This window comes from Myotis myotis, unplaced genomic scaffold (genome assembly GCF_014108235.1).
Source record: "Myotis myotis isolate mMyoMyo1 unplaced genomic scaffold, mMyoMyo1.p scaffold_m19_p_1, whole genome shotgun sequence".
NCBI lineage: Eukaryota > Metazoa > Chordata > Mammalia > Chiroptera > Vespertilionidae > Myotis > Myotis myotis.
The window spans coordinates 186,536,664-186,560,868 of NW_023416313.1; the positions used below are offsets into that span (position 1 = coordinate 186,536,664).

General features: G+C 39.8%; 1 protein-coding gene across 7 annotated transcripts in view; it reads left to right on the forward strand.

Annotated features, from left to right (window-relative positions):
* Positions 1-1,825: 1,825 nt before the first annotated feature.
* STYX (serine/threonine/tyrosine interacting protein) overlaps positions 1,826-24,205 on the forward strand; it is a 52,020-nt gene continuing 29,640 nt past the window's right edge. For 4 of the 7 annotated variants that reach the window (XM_036307182.1, XM_036307211.1, XM_036307200.1 and 1 more), the window contains exons 1-4: positions 1,826-2,217; positions 17,136-17,168; positions 18,989-19,042; positions 23,962-24,059. In XM_036307182.1, coding sequence (XP_036163075.1) covers positions 2,161-2,217; positions 17,136-17,168; positions 18,989-19,042; positions 23,962-24,059 — 242 coding nt within the window. In that variant the 5' untranslated portion in view covers positions 1,826-2,160. Of the gene's footprint in view, positions 2,218-17,135; positions 17,169-17,948; positions 18,112-18,988; positions 19,043-23,961; positions 24,060-24,205 lie in introns of those variants that run through there. The other 3 variants (XM_036307190.1, XM_036307230.1, XM_036307237.1) reach the window with 3 other exon arrangements.

The window sequence follows — 24,205 nt, forward strand, 5'->3', positions numbered from 1 at the left end:
ATCCATAACCTTTTAGATTATAATTGAAAGTAATATTTGCTAATAAACATTACTTAGTTTTTGGTTTTCTTAGGTTATATGAGATGATAGTTTCCTTTTTGAGAATGTCACAGTCTGGGCCCTCTTCCCAGAAAAGTTGGCACATAAGTATACATAATTTTGCACATACTAAAACTTAAGATTTATTATTTCCCAAGTTCACCCATGGACTCTATAGGTGTCTATGGATACCAGGCTGAGTGTCTGATGTAGGGGATGTTGATGTCAGAAATGTTTGAAACAAAAGTTCTGTTACCTATACGCAGTTCTTTCTCATATCATGTGGCAGTTAAAGATTTAACGTTACAATCGGAAATCATCATTGGGCATCAATTAAGATGATCTTATTAAAGGTGTTAAAAAAAAAGAAACTTGGCTTCAGTTTCATACACACTAAAAAACAAACATTATATGACCTGGGTAATTAATTATACAATCATTCTTCAAAATAAAAACTTACTAACCTGGCCAGTGTGGCAAAGTGTTCAGAGCTTTGGCTCGGCCACCGAAAGGTCTTGGGTTTGATTACCGGTCAAGGACAGGTACCTGGATTGTAGGTTCAATCCTAGCTAGTTGGGCGAGTTTGAGAGGCAACCACTGGATGTGTCTCATGTTTCTCTCTCTCTCTCTCCCTTTCTTCCCTTCCACTCTAAAAATCAATGGAAAAATTATCCTCTGGTGAGGATTAATACACACAAACACAAAATTAGTGTATTGTATGCTTTTTTATAACTTTAAAAGAGAAAACAGATTACATAGTAGAAAAAATGGATTGCTGAAGCTAGCCACCTAAAACTCAAAACTATTGAACAGTTCCATTTCTGTCTGTATGTTGACTATGTTTCATAAATATGACAATATGAAAAGTAATAGGATATTTGTGTTGGAGGGTCTAGGTCAAATACCCATGTGATTCTCTTTATCCATTGTAATTTGCAATTTAATTAATAAATGACTTGCTTTTTTACTTTGGTGGTGGTTTTTTCAGGAATCAGTTTGGTATACAAACCTTAAATATTTAAAGTGTGGGTTCTTCTAAGCTTGATTTTCCTCATCTGTTTAAATACAAAAAGGATAACAGTATCTCCGTAGGTCCAGAGAGAACATCATATACCTAATCTTTATTAACAATATAGTATTTACTCTGAGTCCTTTTTAAAAGATACCGAAAGCCATGTAGTTCATCACCATTTGAAATATTCATACCCTTCAAGTTAAAGGGAGAGACCTTTCTTCAGTATTATGTACAATTTACTGAGTTATCCATTCCATTTCTATTTCTTAGAACTTTTTTCTATTTGGCATTTCTTGAGATTTCCTAGTTGTCATATACCGAAGCCCACCATTTCAATTTGCTTAAAAGTGATGGGTGTTTCATTCTTTGTGGAGCATACTTTTAAGATGAACGCTTCACTCATCACTCTTGGTTATAACCTCACCACAGATTGCGCAGGATTCTGAGAAGGGAGAAACCATGGTTTTCCTTTCGGATCCCAGCTACTGGTGGCTGGGATGTACTGACCATTCTTAGACCAAGGAAGAGGTTTGCGTCTGTGTGGAAGGCTCGACCTGGTTGATTGCCCACTGCCTTTCCCAGGACCTTCAGGCCTTCCCTCCCTCCTGCCGCAGCCCCGCCTCCCACCCCGGTGAGCTCCGCTCGGGCCCTCCGAGGCGCCGCCCCCTGCGGCTGCGCTGTCGCGAGGGGGCGGGGCGGCGGCGCGCTGACACCTGGCGGCCGCGGGGGGCGGGCCGAAGGCGAGCGTGGGCTGGGATTGGCTGGGCGGAGCGGGGAGGGCCGGAGGAAAAGGGAAGACGGTTGTGGGGCTCGTGGTAGTACCCCTGTCTGGGCCGCCTGCGGGGCACGGGGACTCCGGGGGAGGGAGACCGCAACAGCATGGCGGCCGGGTATGAGCCGCCCCACCCGCCTCTGCCCCTCTGTCGCCGCCGCCGCCGCCGGAGCCGCCGGGACCCTCTGGTCTGCGTGTGTCAGTTGTAAGGCCGCCGCCGCCCGCCAGCCCTCAGTCCGCCGGCCCTCCTTCCTCTACCGCCGCTGCCGGCCCGACGGTCGGGCTGGCGAATCACTCTACTCCCACCCCACCCACCAGTCCGTCGGCCGGGATCATGGAGGACGTGAAGCTGGAGTTTCCCTCGCTCCCGCAGGGCAAAGAAGACGCCGAGGTGAGTCTGCCCCTGGCCGCCACGCACAGGCCGAGGGGAATCCCAGGCCCCAGCCGTGGGAGCCTCCGAGGCTGCCGGAGCCCGGTTGCCTCTTGACGTCCCGGGGTCTCAGGCAGGAGCCTCCCGCTCGGGGGCGGTGGCACTTTCCCCGGCTCAGGTCCTGCCCTCCGCAGGCGCCGGCCGACGGGTTGGGTCCGGGGTCATTAATTGAACGAGGTGGGCAGAAGCCGTCTCCCCACCCCAAGTCAGCGTCGAGGAAAAGCAATGCGAGGGAAACGTTGCTTTTACTCTCCATCCGAGGGATGGCTTTGGCGTCACAGACTTCACCTGTGGGACTTCACCCACGTGCGGACTAGATACGGGGGCTGACGTTCAAATGCTCCTTTGCAGAAGTTTCCCAAAGTAGTTGTTTTTGTTTGTTTGTTTTGAGGCAGAGCTACAAAGCTGGCTTATTTGAGTCTGAAAACTTAAATCAGAAACCTTGCCCTTTGGAGGGAAGTTAGTAATAAAATTCTTATATAGCTTGGCTTCCTGATTTCTACTTTGGAGTTCTTTTTATAATCCATTTTACTTTTTCCCCCCCGTCTAACTTTTGTATTGAGTTTTGTGTTGCTGGTTTTTTTTTTTTTCGTGTCTTTTTTTTTTTTTTTTTTTTACCCCATCTACTCCTTACTTCAAGTGTATTGCAGAATATTAAATTAGAATTTTCTGAACTCTAAATTAGTAACAGGACAAGGCATGCGTTAGCACGATCAAGAAAGAAAGAAATCTAACATTTCTAGTTTTAAATATCTTAAAAAGTAATTGGAAACGCTCTATTTTTAAGAGACCATTCAGTTTATACCAAATATTCATTCTGTTGAATATCTTCACTTGGGGTTCACATTTTTTTGTTTGGAGGGATCTTTTGCTTGTGGTAGTGATCCTTGAGATTTGCATATGTTTTCAGAATAGATTCTTTTTTACATTTTTATTGATTTGAGAGAGAGAGAGAGAGAAGGGAAAGAGAGAGAGAGAGGAACATCATTTGTGGTTCCATCTACTTATGCATTCACTGGTTGGTTTATTGTATGTGCCCTGACCAGGGATCGAACCCACAACCTTGGGGTATGGGAAGGACACTCTAAACAACTAAGCTACCTGGCCAGGGCCGGAGTAGACTCAAATAGGAAAAAAAAAAGTTGAATTTATGTTTAATAATGAATTTAACCTTTTTCTTTGTTTAATATGGAATAGTGTAAATGAGTATGTTTTTATATCTTCATAAGTACTCAGTCATTTCAGCACTGGAAACAAACTTAGGAATAATGTAGAGCATCCCCAATTTTCAGGTGAAGATATTGCAGTTTACTGAGAATAAGTCCATGGTAACAGAGTAGCACAAGACAGTGAGGACCTCAATTCTTCCCTGCTCTAATCCTAAAATTTCCAGTTTAAAATGTTTACAGATTTTAATTTACTCTTTTATTGAGTATATAATATGTGTTATCCCTGCAAAAATTATAAAATCTTACTGAAAATATAGCTTTCTTGTTCTCTGTGTGGGACAGAAGTAATGTTTAAAGTCTAGTAGATAATGATAACAGATACTACCTACTGAAAGCCAGTTAATTCCTTATTTCATAACATTAGATGTTTCTTCTCTTTTTGTTGCAAAATCAGTCTAGCTTAAGCAAAAAGACATGAAGTAACTGAATCCAGAAAGTTAGAGGTGCAGCTAATCTCAGGGTCCTGACTAGACAGTATTATAGTGCATCCGAGCTGCCACTGCCTCTCATCAGTGCTTGTCCTTACTTTCTCAGTGTCTCTGCTTTTCCTTGGGCTCTTTCACTAGCATGGCGTTTGGCCATCGACTTCTCCGGGGCCTACACATTGAGGAATAAAAGCACTTTTCTCCAAGCTTCAGTGTTTAAAATCTAGAGGACTGGCCCAGCTTGGGTCATGTGCCCATCCTTGGGATCAGTCACTACAGCCAGGAAGTGGTAAATATAATGAAGGGCCCAGGCTAGGTCATGTACCTGCTTCCTTGGCTAGGATAGTGAAGTTCATCATTGGGAGACATTTCCACAGAAGATGGAGAGTGCTTTTGGGGCAGACAAAACTTTAAATACCCATTAAATAGGGTGTGTAGTTACTCATGCTAAACTGATAAACTAATTTCCACCGAGATATGTGAAGTGTCAAATGGTTTTAAATGTAGTTAGCATGACCAGCCAGCATAGTGTCTTCCACATAGGAAGCACTACATGAAAACTAAAGTACAATCCAAATCTTGCTTTAGTAAAAATGGAATTCAAGTAAAGCAAGAATACTCTTAATGATGGATGTGATCAAGCTGTGATAGCCTGATGATCCTATCATCTCTTTAAGAACATTACTTCCAAGTTTCTTGACATGCTGGTCAGGGCATTCTTTATAGGTCAGTGTTTGTGTTACCAGTCCAAAGTGCCCCAAAGCTTTGAAAGGCAAGACTAAGCAGGAGCTGTTATCCTGAAGGTCACAGAAACAACGCAGGCTTGAACAAGATGGAGTCAGAGGCAAAGCATTTCACTTTTACATGAGCAAAAATTTAGCTGTGTTCAAATCAGTTTGCAAAAAGATCACTCCTTTGTTTAAAAACACTGTGATTCCCGTTGTTTTGAGGATGAAGTTAAACCTGTAACATCATCTGGAGGGTCCAATGTGTTCTTGAATCTGCCTACCTCTCTAACCTCATTATGAGCTATTCTTCCTCTTGCTCCCTTCTTTGTATGCCCTAGTTATATTCATCTTTTCTCAGTTCCTGTAATGCTTTAATTCCTCCCCTCTCCCCCCACCCTCTCCCAATTAAGTACCTTTGCATTTACTGTGTTCCTCTGCATGGCTGTCAGCACTTTGCTTGCACTCAACTAGTTAACTATAGGCATGCATTGCATAATGACATTTCCACCAACTTTTTTAGTTTTTATAGGCAGAATGAAGATGGAACCAAGAAATTAAAAGTGAATTATTTCAGGCTAGGACACCTTCCTCTAAAGGGGGGGTGGGGGGGGCCTTTTCAGACAGATAAGAAATTCCAGATGGCCCAGCCGGCATGCCTCAGTGATTGAGCGAGGACTTATGAACCAGGAGGTCAAGGTTAGATTCCTGGTCAGGGCACATGCTCAGGTTGCGTACTCGATCCCCAGGTTCTATTTCTCTTTCCCTCTCTGAAATAAATAAAAATGTATTTTAAAAAATCAATTCCAGACTGCTTAAGATTATGATTCTGGAAGAGGCTGAAACTGTGTTTAGAATCGGGTATTAGCATTGTCCATTGTTTCTCGTTGGATAGAGTGGTAGCCTGAGCACAGAAGGTTCGTGGATTTGATACTGAGCCCCAGTTAGGGTACGTGCTGGAGGCAACCAATCAATGATTTTCTCTCACATTGATGTTTCTTCTCTCTTTCTCATTTTCCTACCTCCCTTCCACTCTTTCTAAAAGTCAATGGAAAAAGGTATCCTCTGGTGAGGATTAACAAAAACACAAAAAAGAATCAGGTAGTCAATCTAGGTTTGGTATCATTGTCTTTCATCAAGAGTGATACCGTTTAGGGCCTGTGGTTTTCTGTTTAACAGTTTTGATGATAGAATCTTTCTTACTTGTGGCAAGATTATAGTAGTTTTTTAGATGTGAGGAAGAAAAATAAATTTTACAGTGTTAATTTTTTAAACAAATTGGTTGCATAGTTAGGACTGTTGGTTTTATAATTCAAAAATTAATCTATTTTCAGGTAGAAAGTGAAATATAATTTACTTTAATTGTAGGTTAGCAACTTAAATGTTATCTTTTTCTTTATCTTTTTATAATATTTTTTATTCATTTCAGAGAGGAAGGGAGAGGGAGAGAGATGGAAACCTCAATGATGAGAGAGAATCATCAGTCGGATGCCTCCTGCATGCCCCCCTACTGGGAATCGAGCCTGAAACCCAGGCATGAGCCCTGACCCGGAATAGAACTGTGACCTCCTCGTTCACGGGTCCATGCTCAACCGCTGAGCCACATCGGCTGGGCCCTTTATCTTTTGATTCCCTTAGTACAGTGGTCGCCAAACTCATTAGTCAACAGAGCCAAATATCAACAGTACAACAATTGAAATTTCTTTTGAGAGCCAAATTTTTTAAACTTAAACTATATAGGTAGGTACATTGTTATTAACTTAATTAGGGTACTCCTAAGCTGGCCTTTACTAAAAACGTCCTCAATCTGAGGGGTCGACCTCAGTGAACATACCCCCACTTCTTCTAACGCCACTTCTTCAAAATAGACTTGCCCAGGCCGAAAACCGACTTCTGCGCATGGGCCACGAAGTTTCAATCGCACTGTACGTGCACGCCCACACGTGGTATTTTGTGGAAGAGCCACACTCAAGGGGCCAAAGAGCTGCATGTCGCTCACGAGCCGTGGTTTACTGACCACTGCCTTAGTACAACATCAAAAATAGGGCTTACTTAATAGCACTGACTTGAGCATCCCTTTCCTAGTACCTTTACATTTAGTGGTGCTTTTGTAACCTGACTTAGAGTAAAATTACCTAAGGAACTTTTTAAAAATAGCCATGCCTAGACCCACCATCATCTATTCTGATTTAATTCGTCTGAGATGGAGCCAGATAATTCTAACGAAGGTGGGCAGGTTTAAGAAAAATTGATGTAGAAGCATTTTACTTGAATGCCTCTCTGTCTTCCCATATTCTCCCAACCCTTTTGTTTTTGAGTGAACATCTTTAGTCCTTTGTTTTTGGCAAAGTTTGAGCAAGGGATGGCAACTAAAGGAACGGGCTTATTCTCAAAGAGGACTACATTTTTGGGAGGAGACTGTAATACTAATTTATGGTTTCTGAAACGTCCCAGATCAGATATAGAATTCTGATCATTCTTTTCTCCCCAAGTTGTTCCCGACCTATGTAATATTTGTAATCTATCTTGGCATTTCTAAAAATTATGTGTTTTAATCTACCTGATAGTAAGAATTGAGTTTTTATTTACCTTAATGGTTATAGCCTATATTCTTTGGTTCATATATATTCTTTGGTTTATTTATTTATTTTTAAACATATTTTTACTGATTTCAGAGAGAGTTAAAAACATCAGTGATGAGAGAGAAGCATTGATCAGCTAGCTGCCTCCTGCAAGCCCCCTACTGGGATGAGCCTGCAACCTAGACATGTGCCCTGACCATGAATTGAATGAACTGTGATCTCCTGGTTGATATGTTGATGCTCAACCACTGAGCCACACCAGCCAAGGGCCATTTATTTATTGATGGATCCTTGAACATTTTTTAACATTTTTCTGCCCCATAATGCAGTTTTATAGTTGCTGTAACTTTGCATTTGTATGAGAAAGAAGATAGAATGAAAGATGTCTTAATAATATATGGTACCCTTTATCATTGATGATTGGAGGATTTTCACTTGTGAATTAATTTTTATTAGGAGCAGGTGTGTTTCACAATTAGGGATACAGTGGGGTCTTGACTTACGAATTCGTCCCAAGACCAAGCTCGTTAAGGAGCTCGTTAAACTCAAATTACTCTATCAACTCAATGCAAAAAATCGGCCGAGAGACAGCTGGTATCTCAAAAAACTTGTTAGTCGGGACACTCGTAAGTCAAGGCCCCACTGTATTTTGACTTAGTTGGCTTGCTTTGGTTTGAAAAATATAGTTGGGCTACTTGGTTAATCAACAAAATTTGGGAAATTGATTCTTCTAATTAATATTAACTCAATAGATTGACAGTTATACTAGGAGTCTGCCCAATTCATAATACCACCATTTCTAAAGTGATAATTTTAGGAGCAGTATGGGCAGGCAGAGATTATGATTGGCAAGACTTGGTTATTATAGATCTATTCAGACCTATGGATGTCTGGTAGAGCAAGACTGTGAGCATGGATAACTTTTAAAATCTTGATACAGTATGCCAAAGGCATGAGCAGGAATGGTAGACTAAGAAGGTTTAAGATTTGTTCTGTAGGTAGGTAGTAATCCAGGCTAGGGCAACAAGGAGGGAAGACTCTTGAGATCAAGAATAGTTCCAAATGAAATATTCTATGATAGAAAGCTTTTAAGTTTCAAAGGATACAAGCCTAGTTATAGTAAGTCCTGATACTCACTTAAGGAGGCTGCAAACTTATCTGTCCTATGCATAGGAATAATTTTTCATTCTCTATAACTTGCTTTTTTACTCCTATAATACCTTTCCTTTCCTTGAAGCCTCTTTTTCACTCAAATTTTCAGGTAAATTTTGAATTCTATCCCATATGTTCATGCTTGATCTGATATAAAATGTTTTAAATTATTGGACAGTGAAAATTATTTTCTTCAAAAATTTTTTTTGGTAAATGATATTGCAGAACCTCATTTCCCTATATATTTTCCCATTTTTCTTATTTTATCATGCACAATTTAGAGATTTTATTTTAGGTAAACTCAAAAGTACACGTTTCTTTAATCACTTTTCTTTCTCACGGCTTGACAAGTTGCTCCAAGAAAATAAGGCTGGCTATTTAAAAAGAAAAAAAAAGAAAAATGATTCATAGTATCTTGTGCAATGATTACCGAATGCACATCTGTTGTGTGCTTATTCTGTATTTGTCTTTGTTGCTGAGATGTGTCTCCTGAAGGCGGCATATTGTTTGCGTTTTGTTTTTTCAATCCAATCCTCTATTCTGCGCCTTTTTTATTGGTGAGTTCAGTCCATTTACATTTAGGGTGATTATTGATACATGAGGATTATCTGTAGCTGTTATATCTTTTGTTTTCTGGTAGCTCTGTGTCTCCTTTGTTTTTTTTCCCCACTAATGTTTCTGTCTGTTATTTTAGTTTGGTGGTATTCTATGATTTTTTAAATTTGTTTACTATTTCCTCTTTTTTAATATTATGTGTCTGTGTGTTTTGTTTTGTTTTTCAGTGTGGTTACCATTAGGCTTTGGAAAAGAAAGTTTCATATATACAGCAGTTCTTTTTTCTTCTGAATGTTCCTTCATTTCCCCTTTGAAAATTCAGGCCTTTACCACCTCCCCTTTTATGTTTCTTTTTTAACTGTCTTTTTAAAAAATGTTTTTATCCTTTATTTTTTATGTTATATTTAAGTGTATAGTACCTTTTCTGAATAAGGGTTGCAATTTCCTGTTTCTGTCTGTCTGTTAGTCATCTTACTTGTAGTTTTGAATAGAAAAACCCCTTTGCTTTTCCTGTAGTGCAAATCTTGTGATAAATTCACTCAGCTTCTGTATGTCTGGAAAAGTCTTTATTTCTCCTTCATATCTAAAGGATAACTTTGCTGGATATATTATTCTTGGCTGGTAATTTCTGTCTGTCAAATGGTTGGAATATTTGATTCTACTGTCCCCTGGCTTTTAGGATTTCTGCTGAAACCCTAATGAGATTTTCTTTATAGTTTACTGTCTTCTTTTCCCAGGCTGCCTTGAGAATTCTTTCCTTTTTCAGAAATTTTTTTTAATTGATTTGAGAGAGAAGCATCAATTTGTTGTTCCACCTATCTATGCATTCATTGGTTGTTCTTTGTATGTGCCCTGACTGGGGATCAAACCTGCAACCGTGGCATATTGGGACGGGCTCTAATCCAGCAGTCACCAACCGATGGTCTGGACCACTGGTGGTCCGTGAGGTCTGAAAGGTTGGCTACCGCTGGTTTAAGGAAACCTTTGGAGCAGCGGTCACCATCCGGTGGTCTGTGATGTCCGAGAGGTTGGCAACTGCTGATAACCAACTAAGCTATCTGTCCAGGGCCTGTCACTAATTTTTTATAGTTTTAATATAATGTGCCTTGGAGAAGGCCTTCTGGGATTGAGATAATTAGGTGTTCTGTTTGCTTCTTGGATTCAAAGATCCAGTGCTTTCCATGGGTTTGGGAAGTTCTTATCAACTCTTTGTTGTTGTTTTTTTGTTGTTTTGTATGTTTGTTTGTTTTTGTTAATCCTCATCCGAGGATATTTTCCATTGATTTTTTAGGAAGAGTGGAAGAGAAAGGAAAAACAGAGAAACATCAGTGTGAGAGAAACACATCAGTTGGTTGCTTCCTGCAATAAGCCCTGGGTGGCGGTGAGGTTGAAACGGCTCGGGTGAGGTCGAGGCGGCCCTGGTGAGGTTGAAACGGCCCCGGTGAGGTTGAAACGGCCCCGGTGAGGTTGAAACGGCCCCGGTGAGGTCGGGATGGCTTCGGTGAGGTTGAAACAGCCCCGGTGAGGTTGAAACGGCCCTGGTGAGGTCGGGATGGCTTCGGTGAGGTTGAAACGGCCCCGGTGAGGTCGGGATGGCTTCGGTGAGGTTGAAACAGCCCTAGTGAGGTTGGGACGGCATCCGGGGCCAGAATGGCCCCAGCGAGGTCGAGACTGCACCAGTGAGGTTGAAATGGCCCCAGTGAGGTTGGGACAGCCCCGGTGAGGTTGAAACAGCCCTGGTGAGGTCGGGACGGCTCCGGTGAGGTCAGGACGGCCCCGGTGAGGTTGAAACAGCCCTGGTGAGGTCGGGATGGCCCTGGTGAGGTCGGGACGGCCCTGGTGAGGTTGGGACGGCCCGGGTGAGGTTGGGACGGCCCCAGTGAGGTTGAAACAGCCCTGGTGAGGTCGGGACGGCCCCGGTGAGGTTGAAATGGCCCCGGTGAGGTTGAAATGGCCCCGGTGAGGTCAAGACGGCACCGGTGAGGTCGGGATGGCCCCGGTGAGGTCCGGACAGCCCCGGTGAGGTTGAAACGGCCCCGGTGATGTCGGGACGGCCCCGGTGAGGTTGAAACGGCCCCGGTGATGTCAGGACGGCCCCAGTGAGGTTGAAACGGCCCCGGTGAGGTTGGGACGGCCCCGGTGAGGTTGAAACGGCCCCGGTGAGGTTGGGACGGCCCCGGTGAGGTTGAAACGGCCCCGGTGAGGTTGGGACGGCCCCGGTGAAGTCAAGACGGCACCGGTGAGGTTGGGACAGCCCCGGTAAGGTTGAAACAGCCCTGGTGAGGTTGAAACGGCCCCAGTGAGATCAGGACGGCCCCGGTGAGGTCGGGATGGCCCCGGTGAGGTTGAAATGGCCCCAGTGAGGTCAGGACGGCCCCGGTGAGGTTGAAACGGCCCCGGTGAGGTTGAAACAGCCCTGGTGAAGTCGGGATGGCCCCAGTGAGGTTGAAATGGCCCCGGTGAGGTCAAGACGGCACCGGTGAGGTCGGGACGGCCCTGGTGAGGTTGAAACGGCCCTGGTGAGGTCGGGACAGCCCCGGTGAGGTTGAAACGGCCCCAGTGAGGTCGGGACGGCCCCGGTGAGGTTGAAATGGCCCCAGTGAGGTCGGGACGGCCCCGGTGAGGTTGGGACGGCCCCGGTGAGGTTGGATCGGCCCCGGTGAGGTCGGGACGGCCCCGGTGAGGTCGGGACAGCCCTGGTGACGTTGAAACGGCCCTGGTGAGGTCGGGACGGCCCCGGTGAGGTTGAAACGGCCCCAGTGAGGTAGGGATGGCCCCAGTGAGGTCGGGACGGCCCTGGTGAGGACGAAACGCCCCAGTGAGGTTGGGACGGCTCCAGTGAGGTTGGGACAGATAATGGGGACCAGTATAGACTGATGAACAGGGGTAGATGCAGAGGCAGAGCAACATTGAACAGTCTGTCAAACTACAGTGGGAAGCCTGGGGAGGGTTTGGGGGGAGGGGTTTAAGAGATCAACCGAAGGACTTATATGCATGCATATAAGAATAACCAATGGACACAAGACACTAAGGGGTAGGGGAGGCCGGGGGAATGTCAAGGGGGGAAAAAAGGAGACATATATAATACTCTTTGTAATAAATACTTCAAGAAATAAAAATTATTAAAAAAAAAATAAGCCCTGGGTGGGGGTGCGGGGGGAGTTGTTTCCAACCAAGGTACATGCCCTTGACTGGAATTGAACTTGGGACCCTTTGGTCTGCAGGCTGATGCTCTGTCCACTGAGCCAAACCAGCTAGGGCTCATCAACTATTTGTTTGAGTAGGCTATTTGTTCTTTTCCCCCTTTCTTCTCCTTCTGGTATACCATTATTTTTATATTGCTCTTCCTGATGGAGTCAGATATTCTCATAGAATTTCTTTCTCTTTCTCTCTCTGTCTCTCTGTCTCTCTGTCTCTCTGTCTCTCTCTCTCTCTCTCTCTCTCTCTCTCTCTCTCTCTCCTCCCTCCCTCCCTCCCCCCCCTCCCTCCCTCCCTCCCTCCCTCCCTCCCTCCCTCCCTCCCTCCCTCCCTCCCTCCCTCCCTCCCTCCCTCCCTCCCTCCCTCCTTCCTTCCTTCCTTCCTTCCTTCCTTCCTTCCTTCCTTCCTTCTTCCCTCCCCTCCCCTTCCCTTCCCTTTTCTTTTTCTTTCTTTTCTTTCTTTCCTCTCAAGTTTATTCTTCTTCCATCTACATCATTTGTAGATTTCTATCTCCCATAGCTCTATTTCTTTCCTCCATCTGGTCAGTGCTATTTCCTAAGCTCACTAGTTTATTGAGTTCCTCAGCTCCAGAGTTTCTGTTTGGATCTTTTTTATTTTTATTTCAAACTATAAGAGAAAGGGCTCTTGGAGCTAAGGACCCTAACCTTTAACTCCACATTGAGTAGGTTCCAAGAAAGGAGACTGAAAGCGTAAGGAGGTGCCTCTAGCCAACTGAGAGGGCGATAAGGCACCTACATTAACTGGTGATACTGTCAAAACAATGAAGTTGGACCTTGGTTCTTGAGTTCTGTAAAGAAAGAATTCAGAGCTAAGAACCCAAATTATGAGAAGTTTATTTAGAAAGTTATAGAGGTAGTAAAAATGAGGCATAGAAGAAATGGTTTAAGGAAACAAATTTCAGAGGCAAAAGAAGGGCCCTTGGAGCTTAAGAAAGTACACTTGAAAAGAAGGGTGTGCTCTGGGAAGAGAGAAAGTGACTATTTGGTCCTTTTTAAAAAATGTCTTTATTGATTTTTAGAGCAAAAGGGATAGAGAGATAGAGAGATAGAAGCATCGATGACACCGAAATATCCTCCTACATGCTCCCTACTGGGGATCAACCTGCAAACGGGGCGTGTTCCTTAATCGGAATTGAACCATGGCCTCCTGGTTCCTGGGTCTATGCTCAACCACTGAGTAACACCAGCTGGGCTTATTTGGCTCTTTAAAGATTAATCTCTTTGGTAAAGTACTTCTTTTGTATGTGTCCTGACTGGTGATCAAACTTGCAACCTTGGCATATCGGAACAAGGCTCTCTAACCAACTGAGCTATTTTATTTTATTTCATTAAACTGCCCGAGTTTTCTTATATTTTGTTGAGTTTTAGGAGCTGCAGTCTTAAATTCTCTGTCATTTAAATAATATATTTTGATGTCTTTAAGTTTATTTTCTGGAGATGTTTTCATTTTCTTTCTGAGATACCTTGTTGCCTTGGTTTCATGGTATTTGATAGATTTTTCCCTCTGCCTAGGGAATGCAATCTGCTTTTTAAAAAGAGTAATCCTTCTTTATTTAGCAAGTCAATAAGAAGAGATTTTTTGTTGTCCAGTACGTTGTGCTGAAGTGTTTTTGTTTTCTCTTGCACTGCTTTGTTTTCTTGGATCTCTGTGGGTAAGCAAAAGACCACAGCTAACCTGTCACTGGGTTTAGCTACAATATGTGCTGACCACTCAGGCAGGAATGTTTCTACCTTTCTGCTCCTAAGTGCTTCAGAGAGTGCACACTGCAATCTGATTCCTCCCCTCTTCTGAGACCTCATATTTTCCAACTCTGAATTTAGGTCATTTGAAAGGTCACTTCTATTTTCCAGTTCACAAATTCTTTCTTTATCGTGTCCTTTCTTCTGTTTAATTCACCCACTGTTTTTTCTTTTTTAAATTCAATTGCACTTTTTCGTTTCTACATATTCCATTGCCTCTCTTAAAATGAGTTTCTTAATTGATTGTCATATTTTTGCTACTCTCATATTAAATGTTTGGTGTGGGTTTTTTTTTTAATCCTCACCTGAAGATATCGTCATTGTTTTTGAGAGAGAGACAGACAGACAAACATGGATATGAGAGAGACACATCGATCAGTTTTCTCTTCTACATGCCCCAACTAGGAATCAAACCCACCACCTTTTAGTGTATAGGATGATTCCCCAACCAACTGAGTGACACTGGCCATAGCTATATGTGTTGTGAATTTTTCATCATTGTCCTATCTGCAGGTCTGTAGATGTCATTCAGTTATATCTGCTTTTCATGGTAGCTCATTTCCACTACCACCTTTTTTTTAGTCAGTTTTTTTTTATTGTGAGCTCATTGGAACTTACCTGTGTGAATTCTTTCTTTCTATTTTATTTTATTTTATTCCTCACCCGAGGATATTTTCCCACTGATTTTTAGAGAGAGTGAAAGAGAGAGGGAAAGACAGAGAAATATCGATGTGTGAGAAATATATCAATTGGTTGATTCCTGCTCAAACCCTGACCAGGGCCCGGGCCGGGGAGGAGCCTGCAACCAAGGTACGTGCTCTTGACCAGAATTGAACCCGGGACCCTTCATTTCACAGGCCATCGCTCTGTCCATTGAGCCAACCCAGCTAGGGACCAGCTTTTTATGTTTTATTTGACTTCTCACTTTGAGCAAGTCCTTGGCTTTGTCTTATATCTCACATGTACAGTGCTATTTAAAATATGACTGTGATGAGGATGTGGAACAACTACAACCTCCATTCCTTGCTGGTGGAATTGTACTAGTAAATTGGTTTTGGAAAACTTTTGGTATTGTCTAGTAAAGTCAAATATAGGCTTACCCTTGTGATCTAGCAATTCCATTGCTACTTACATGTCCAAGAGAAAGGAATGCATATGACTACCAAAGAGCACATACTAGTAAAAACATTTTCATAGCATCTTTATTCATAATTGCCAAAACCTGGAAGCTACTTAAATCTCCATAGGAGAATGAGTAAATTGTGTAATATTCATACAGTAGTATACTGCACAGAAATAAAAAGGGGAAAACTGACATACACTACAACATGGGTGAAACCCAGACATTAAGTGGAATGAAAGAAGCAAGACATAAAATAGTTGATTCCATTTATAAGAAGTTAAAAAACAAGCAAACTAATCTGTAGTGATTAACTTGCTTGTTAATTTAGCTGTGCATTTAAAGATTATTTTTTTCCATAGATAAATTTTATTTTTTTGTGTTCTTCATTTAATTTTTCCATTTATTCACTCTGTGCCTTCTTCTCCACTCCCCCACAATCACCACACTGTTGTCCATATTCATAAGTTCTCATTTTTAGAAAATTTTATTTATTGATTTTGAAAGAGATGGAGAGGTGGGGAGAGAGAGAGAGAGAGAAGAGAAGAGGGGAGGGGAGGGGAGGGGAGGGGAGGGGAGGGGAGGGAGATTATTTGTTGTTCCACTTATTTATGCATTCATTGGTTGATTCTTATATGTGCCCTGACCAGGAATTGAACTCGCAATCTTGATGTATCGGGATGATGCTCTAACAGAATTCCCCTACCAGGGCCAAGTTCTCTCTTTTTTTAAACATTTTTTATTGATTTTTAGAGAGAGAGGAAGGGAAAGAGAAAGACAGATAGAAACATGGATGAGAGAGAAACATCAGTTGATTGGCTACCTCCTGCACACTCCCTACTGGGTATCAAGCCCGTAACCTGGGCATGTGCCCTGATCAAGAATCGAACTGGCGACCTCTTAGTGCATGGGACCATGCTCAATCAATTGAGCCACATGAGCTGGGCTTTATTCCTTTTTTAAACTGTCATTACATAGACAATTTCTCAGGATTTATAATCTACTACTACTACATTGCTGAGACCAGTTTTCAAGATTAAAATATATTTTCTGTTTCTTCTCTGTTTTTGTGTGTGTTTTTTTTAAAGCCTGCTGGCATTGCAGGAGTAGAATATTCTCCCTTTCTATTATGGGTGTATAAAAGTTCTGCATTATGTGCTAAAAATACTTTTCTGACTTGGGGAATCAGGATAAAGGAGATTTCTCGTACAATTTTTTGCAACTTTTCTGTAATCCTAAAATTATTTTAAAATAAAAGGTTTATGTGTTTTTTAAAAAAACAGCAACACTTCTAGTTTTAACTTCAGAAAGCTAATTACTATTTATAATTCTGAGTTTTAAGCAACCAAGTTAGAGACTTGGAATGCAATCCATTTACAAATTAGGACTATCTGTACTGTATTTGATTTTTCATGTCAATGTACTGTCATTTCTTTGTTCTTTTCCTAACTTTTAAAATATTTTGTCTTTGCCATTGGCATTTTGCATTATTTTCTGACTTCTTTATCTTGGTCTGCATTCCAAAGACAGAATGAAATCTATGCTTTCTTGAAATGTATATTTCAAACGAGTTGAACAAGACAGAATCTTAAGCCCAAGTAAGGTATGGGAAAGGCTGTTTCACAAGCATTTGGCAAATCAGAGATGGCAAATACTTGTCATACACCATTTTTCTTTCATCCATTGCAGATATTGCTTATTGATCACAACACTCTTCTTCCTTAGTCTTTTCCACACTTTGTTTTAGCTATCTACTGCCAGTTGATCTGAGTTAGCATGAATGTAAAAAAAAAAAAAAATGTCTATTAATATCTGTAATTTAGAGGATTATTTGGGGGAGAAACTTCTGGAATATCTATTCTTATAATTCATGAACTATTCTATCCATTGTATAAAGTAATATAATCATAATTTTGGAAGGCCAAATATTTAAAGAATACCTTGTTTCTTGTTACTTACATTTTCAGGTGTTTGTGTAGCCAATTGAATCTGCTATTTTTATAGAATATTCTTAAAGTATAAACTTTTCTTAAAATTCCACACGCTTGAATGTCACATCTTTAATTTTTAATTGGGTGACATTTTTTATAATGTTATTTAACTTTTATTCTTGTGTTTTTCTTTATTTTTAAGGAGTGGACCTACCCTATGAGACGAGAGATGCAGGTATGACAACCTTATTGTTTACTAGAGGCCTGGTGCACGAATCATGCATGGGTGGGGTCCAGCCGGCCCTCCCGATCAGGGTAATTGGACTGGCGGGAGTGAGAGGAGGAGGGGACATGGGAGGTTGGCCGGCCCCACCCTCTGGTTGAATTCTGGTCGAACTCCCAGTGGAGGGGACAATTTGCATGTTACCCTTGTATTATATAGGATCATTAAATAACCTAATTTCACAAAGGATTTGAATCCTTTGTGGTTCATCTGTTGACTCATAATCTGTAGGTTCATCACTAAGTATTTTTAAATATTAACAGATTTAAACTTAATTGTGGATCTTAAAAAGATGGGAAATGAATTGTTGCAGTTCTTATTTTTAAGATTAGAACCATGGACAGTAATATATGTACTTGCTTAATGAGTCACTTTGTTTTTCTGCATCTAAAAAATTTGGTACAGTATTTTGATTCCTTTTGAAAGTAGTTTGTTCTGTTTGTCTAGTTTAGATACATTCAGGAGAGTTCAGTGTATATGGAAATCTGTCAGTCGGGCTATATCATACCTTAGATATATTAGTGATTTCCAATCAATTTCCAAAACTAACTCCTCCAGAAGACTGAGTTGAATTCTCCCAGTATGGAATGACTTAAGTGATAGCTAATTAACAGTTCACTTTTCTTTTTCATTTCTCACCATTTACAGTCACTCTGCTAGACCTAGGATCAAGCAATATCTTTTGTTCCTGGGAATCCTTTTACTTCTAAAAATCTGTTTCTTTTCTTTCTTAGTGAAAATCCATTTTTTAAAAGTATATGAGTACCTAAGAGCCATTTTACTTGGTGCTGTGGAGAATGCAAAGATGAAAAAAATGTTATTTCTGCTCACAAGAAGCTGTTAGAAGAAATCAGACAATATCCCATAGAACTGAACTACTACGTTAGTATCTTGGGTATGATACAGCCTGACTGAAAGCATTCTATATTGAATTCACATAGAATAAGCTTTAATGCAATATTCAGAAAGTACTAATTTAAATTGTTAAAACTGTCAATAAGCAAACATTTGATATTCGCCTTTTTTTCACTTGCTGTACTTTATTTCTGTTATTAACTATAGATAGCAGTTCTTTTTTTAAAATATGTTTTTGTTGATTTCAGAGGAAGGGGGAGGGAGAGAGAGAGATAGAAACATCAGTGATGAGAGAGAATCATTGATCGGCTGCCTCCTGCACACCTCCTACTGGGGATCGAGCCCTCAGCCCAGGCATGTGCCCTTGACAGGAATCAAACCTGGGACCCTTAACTCTGCAGGCAGACGCTCTATCCACTGAGCTATGCCGGCAGGGCTAGATAGCAGCTCTAATCTTGTATCGGGTACTGCTTTTGAGTTGGCTGAATAAGGTTTAATGTAATTCCAAAGGGAAGATTTTCTTTATGCCTATTTCTAGATTTTAGCTGAGACTAGAAGTAAAATTAGAGGTGTTTTATTAAGGTAAAAGAAATCCTACAATGTATTAATTCTACCCAAACTGCTATAAAAGCACTATTGTCAGTAAAACTCGGAGAAGAAAAAAGCACTGTGGAAGTTCAGATATCTGGAATGTATTATTCAGAACCACATTTGAATTTTGAATGTCTCGTTTGATGTATAAAGCACATATTCATTTCTCTTCCCAATCATTCGCTCATTGTAGCTGGGAAATGCTCTCTAGATAAGCTTTTTAGCAAATTATTATAACTATGAAAACACGCAATATCCACTTTTATGGTACATAATTTATATAGATTTAAATTGCTGATGGTAAATATCTCAATTTTTTTTTCTAGGAAATTTTACCTGGATTATTTTTAGGCCCATATTCTTCTGCTATGAAAAGCAAGGTATGAACTTTACGTTAGGTTTGTCAAGAGATTTTATTAACCAACTTTTTTGTAGTAATTTTTTTTTTTTTTAGTAGAGTTTTATTTGAGGGAGAGTTCACAAATAATTGTATGTTAACAGTAATTGTTACTCTGGAGTACCTGCCTCTTTCCAAATTTTACGGGCCAGTGATTCTCAAGTGTTTAACCACAAATCATAAATGAAGTTTCTATTTTTTTTTTCTCATGAAATCCTTGTGTTTGAAAGATTTACCAAATAGTGGACTTCTATTTAATGATTTATTTACCCTCTAAAATAGAAAGCCCCAAATAAGGATATTTTAATTAACCTTTCCTTATCAAGGGTGTGTGTTTGTGTGTCTGTCTGTGCATGCACATACACACACTTATTTTGATTGAAGTGGATCAAATCTTATTTTTGTTTTTCCAGATTTTAGAGGTCTGGTTGCTCTAAGTTCTAAAGTATTGCTCTCTATATAAATGTCCTATAGCAGGGGTGGGCAACCTTTTTGTGAGTGCGTGCCAAAACCAGCAAAATCTCTGACTCAAAATTCTTCTGCGTGCCAACCCTAATTTTTTGAGAACGTTACGCCTACTTGATCTCTCTTAAGGTTTATGTATGTGAAGAACCTTGAAGAAATAATAAAATTCATTCGAGCGACAAAAACACAGTATATGATGATGAAAAATACATTTATTTTTTAATATATACATGTACACTGATAGTCCAACAGAAAACTTTATGACTCCGTTTGATATTATCAGTGGGACTTTTGCTGCTGCATCACTGATGACAGAGATTTTACATCAGGTTTATATTTCGTGACCTTCAGAGATATGCACGAGCTACTACTTTCATCCATCAGGCTACTCCTATTATGAGACTTAACAAAATTCATCACTGAGAACAAAGATTCACAAGCATATGTGGATGAAAACATGGAGAGTAATGCTGTTGCAAAGTTTTTTAAACAAAAAATTTTCTGGAATGGCATTCCAAGTCCTCAATAGTTCGTTTTTGACACTTCTCTCTGGTACTCCTGTCTCTAATCGCTTTTTTTTTCAATGTTTTCCAAGTCAACTCTAAGGTCAATAAATTTCTGCTTCCAAATTGAGCTACTCTGAAATTCAGTCAACTGCATTTCAAAGTCAGCCATGTCTATCCATGCAAATATTTGTAAGTTTAGTTCCTCCAGTTTCATGCTGTCTGGAAACCTCATGAATTTTGCTGTCTCTTCCAGGTCTCTGAATTTCGCAAATCTTCAGAAGAACTGCTCAATAGTTGACTCGATGATGTTTAAAAACAGTTTTTGAAGGCTTTGACAGTCTGTTCTGTCATCTTTTGGGAAATCTTTGATGTGCCTCTTGAGGTTTGGGAAATATCTAAATCTCCCACCATCCACATCCCTCTTAAAGATTTCCTGAGGTTTGGGAAATAGCTAAATCTCCCACCATCCACATCCCTCTTAAAGATTTCCTGTTTCTTTTCAAAAACCTTTATGTAACCAAAGATAACATCAAGTGTCTTGCCAGTTCCTTGTAGTTTAACATTTATGTCATTCAAATGTTTGCAAAAATTGTAAATGGAAGATTATAAGAGAGGGTTTCACGTGCCAGCAAAAGTTACTGGTGTGCCATGTTTGGCACGCGTGCCAGGGGTTGCCCACCTCTGTCCTATGGTGTCAAACTGAAATAGATTTCTTCAGTTACACAAGTAAGAGTATAGATCTCATTTTAATATATGTAGCAGTATCATTGCTACTTTCTAGAGAATTCAGCCCTATGAATTATGACAGTTCTACTAATTATCTTTGGATTAGAATGTGAAACATTGTATCACAAATGTTACCCCCCAAACTTTGCCTATTTAGAAGCCAGTATTCTTACCTACTTATAATAGGTTTTTTAAAAATGGTAGAATTTTCAACTTTCATGATGTAATTTGATGTATTTGTGAATTTTGGGTGATTTGGAAGGTTTGTTTTTTGTTTTTTTTAAATATATTTTATTGATTTTTTACAGAGAGGAAGGGAGAGAGATAGAGAGTTAGAAACATCGATGAGAGAGAAACATTGATCAGCTGCCTCCTGCACATCTCCTACTGGGGATATGCCCGCAACCCAGGTACATGCCCTTGACCAGAATCGATCCTGGGACCTTTCAGTCCGCAAGCCGACGCTCTATCCACTGAGCCAAACCGGTTTCGGGGGCTTGGAAGGTTTTTTGACCGTTGAGTCATCCTGGTCATTTTGATGGCCTGCCACTACGTTGGAAAGAATAGGTCAGACAACTGTAGATTTAAATGTGACTTACTTTGTAAAACACAAACATAAAGTTATCACCCAAATAATGTAGTGTTCACAAAATACTGGCCTTCAAGATGGTTTTAATTTTTTGTTGTATTCTCACTACCAATTCTACTGTCTGTCATATTAAATAATAAATATTTGTATATAGATCTATCTCTTCAAAAGCTTATATGGAAAATTTGATTATTTTTCACCCTGAGTCACCAATATTTCTTTTCATAACCATCATTCCAAAATATATAACAACAACAAAATAAAACATTATAAGGAGATAGAGAAACTTTAGGGAATAAACTCCTTTCCTAGGACTCATTATTTAAGCCTATCCTTTATTACATTCAAATACAGTTTTAATAAAAAGGGCAAACTAAGGCCCTTTGTAACTGTTAAACTATTTCTTTTGTAAAACTTCTCTGTTGTTTGTAAGTGTGAAAACGTCATAATTTGTTTTATATAATCAAATCTATTAAACAGTAAAAAGTACTCTCTTTGCTGTTGCATTTGGATTCTATTTTGATAATCAGGCTTGTTTTTACTTATTAATAACCTAATATGCCTTCAAATTGTTTTTGTCCACAATTATATATGTTGTCTTCTAGTTCCTCACATTAATAGATATGAAATCTTCAGATTATCATAGATCAAATGTGAGCGAAGGAATGAATGTTGAAATCATTTTGTAGGTTGGATAAATGTGAATATGCAACATTAATTATTAATCCTACCAAATGCTTACCTCCCTTCTTATTCAAGATATACTTAGAAATACAAAGATAATTTAACTCTCTAATCTCTGTTAGACATAGGAAAATTTGCTGCAAAAATTAATATTTAAAGCTTTTGAAAACCTTGTTTTCTTAATTAGCTCAGGCTGCTATAATAAAATACTTGGTGCCTATAATAAAAGACTGGGTGGTTTCAACAACAGACATTAATTTCTCACAGTTCTGGAGGATGGGAAGTCTGAAATCAGGGTGCCAACAAGATTAGGTTTTGGTGAGTTCCCTCTTCCTAGCTTGCCAAAGGCTGCCTTCTAGCTGTATCTTCACATCACAGAGAGGAAACTAATGTCTCTTCCTCTTATAAGAGGACTAGTTCCATCATAGAGGCTCCACCCTCATGACCTCATCTAAGCCAACAACCTTGAGAGGTGTCTATCTGATTACTTTCCAGAGATGTACCTCCTAATACCTTGGAAGTTAGGGCTTCAACATGAGTTTTAGGAGGGTACATTCAGTCCATAGCAAATATAAATTATCCTTTGACTTCTCTCATAAATTATTAGTATTACTGTTCTGGAGTATTTAATGTAGAAAGTGGGAATCAAATATATAGGATTATAGGATTAAATATCATAGAAAACTCAAGATTATTCCAATTCCTCATGTCTACATGAACTGTTCATTTATTAAACATTATTATTGAACCACTACTATGTTTGAGGCCCTGTTGCACATACTTAATATGAATCATTGAACAAAGTTTTTGCTCTCATAGAATTTATATTTTAGGTATTAAAATAACATCATCTATAAATTCACAGAAAACTATAATGGCTTGCAAATAAAAATTTGATATTTCCTAGTGTTGCATTAAATTGCTCTATAATACAAGCCAAAAAAGCACCACAGAATATAAGAAGATAACATTTGGAGTTGCCTATTTTCAACTTTAGTAGAACTTTAAAACCCTGAAAGCTTTCATTAGATTCTATGAATTGTATTAATTCTGGCTTCTAGCACAAAAAGTATACTGGGAGAGGCCAGGAGTAATTAGAGATTTTGACTCTGGTACTATATTATTAATTAAGTCAGCGATGTTGAACAACTATTTATGTCTTAATTCCCTCTAAAGAAAAACATACCATAGTCAATATATGTAACTACTATTTAATAAACACTTGACATGTGCTGAAGCCACTCTGCCAAACACCACATGTATTATCTACTTATAACCACTTAGTGACTAGGTATTGTTTTCCCCATTTTCACAGGAGAAAACTGAACTGCAGGGCTGGATATAAAGCTTGGGCTCTTATGACTCCAAAGTCCATGCTTTCAGCAACTGTATAGTATTGTTTTCCAAATAAATTATCTTTAAGCTCCCATCGAGCTCTAAGATTATAATTGTAAAATAGTCCTATTAGTTTTTTGAGGACATTTAATGTATTAATCTTGAATCATTGAAATCTCTTGCTGATCATTTCAGTTATATTATTTTTTCTATTGATTTCTAAAGAGAATGGAGGGAAGGAGGACAGGGTGAGAGAGATAGAAAGAGAAAGAAACATCACTGTGAGAGAGACATATCGATTGATTGCCTTCCACACATGACCCTACTAGGGGTGGGGAACCTGCAACCAAAGTACATGCCCTTGAGTGGGAATTAAACCTGCAACCCTTTGGTCCACAGACCGATGCTCTACCAATGAACAACTGGCCACAGCAATTATATTATCTTAAAATTAGCTTTAATCCCCTTTATTTAAAGTTCAGATGTGTCTGTATTAATTCTAATGTTGAATTGTGTATTTTCAAACATCTATGTTACAGTAGGATGATGTTTGTATTTTAAACTGTTTCTCTCCCCTGCCTCTTCTTTTTTTTATAGCTACCTATACTACAGAAACATGGAGTGACCCATATCATATGCATAAGACAAAATATTGAAGCAAACTTTATTAAACCAAACTTTCAACAATTATTTAGGTAAGATTATTGCTCTTATTTATTAAAATGTTACGTGTAGCAAACATGTAATTGGTTTTTAATTCAAGTTGATTTTATTATATCAGACTTTCTTCTGTACATAGAGATGGGTTGTACAGCACATCATTTTAAAAATAGATGTCCTT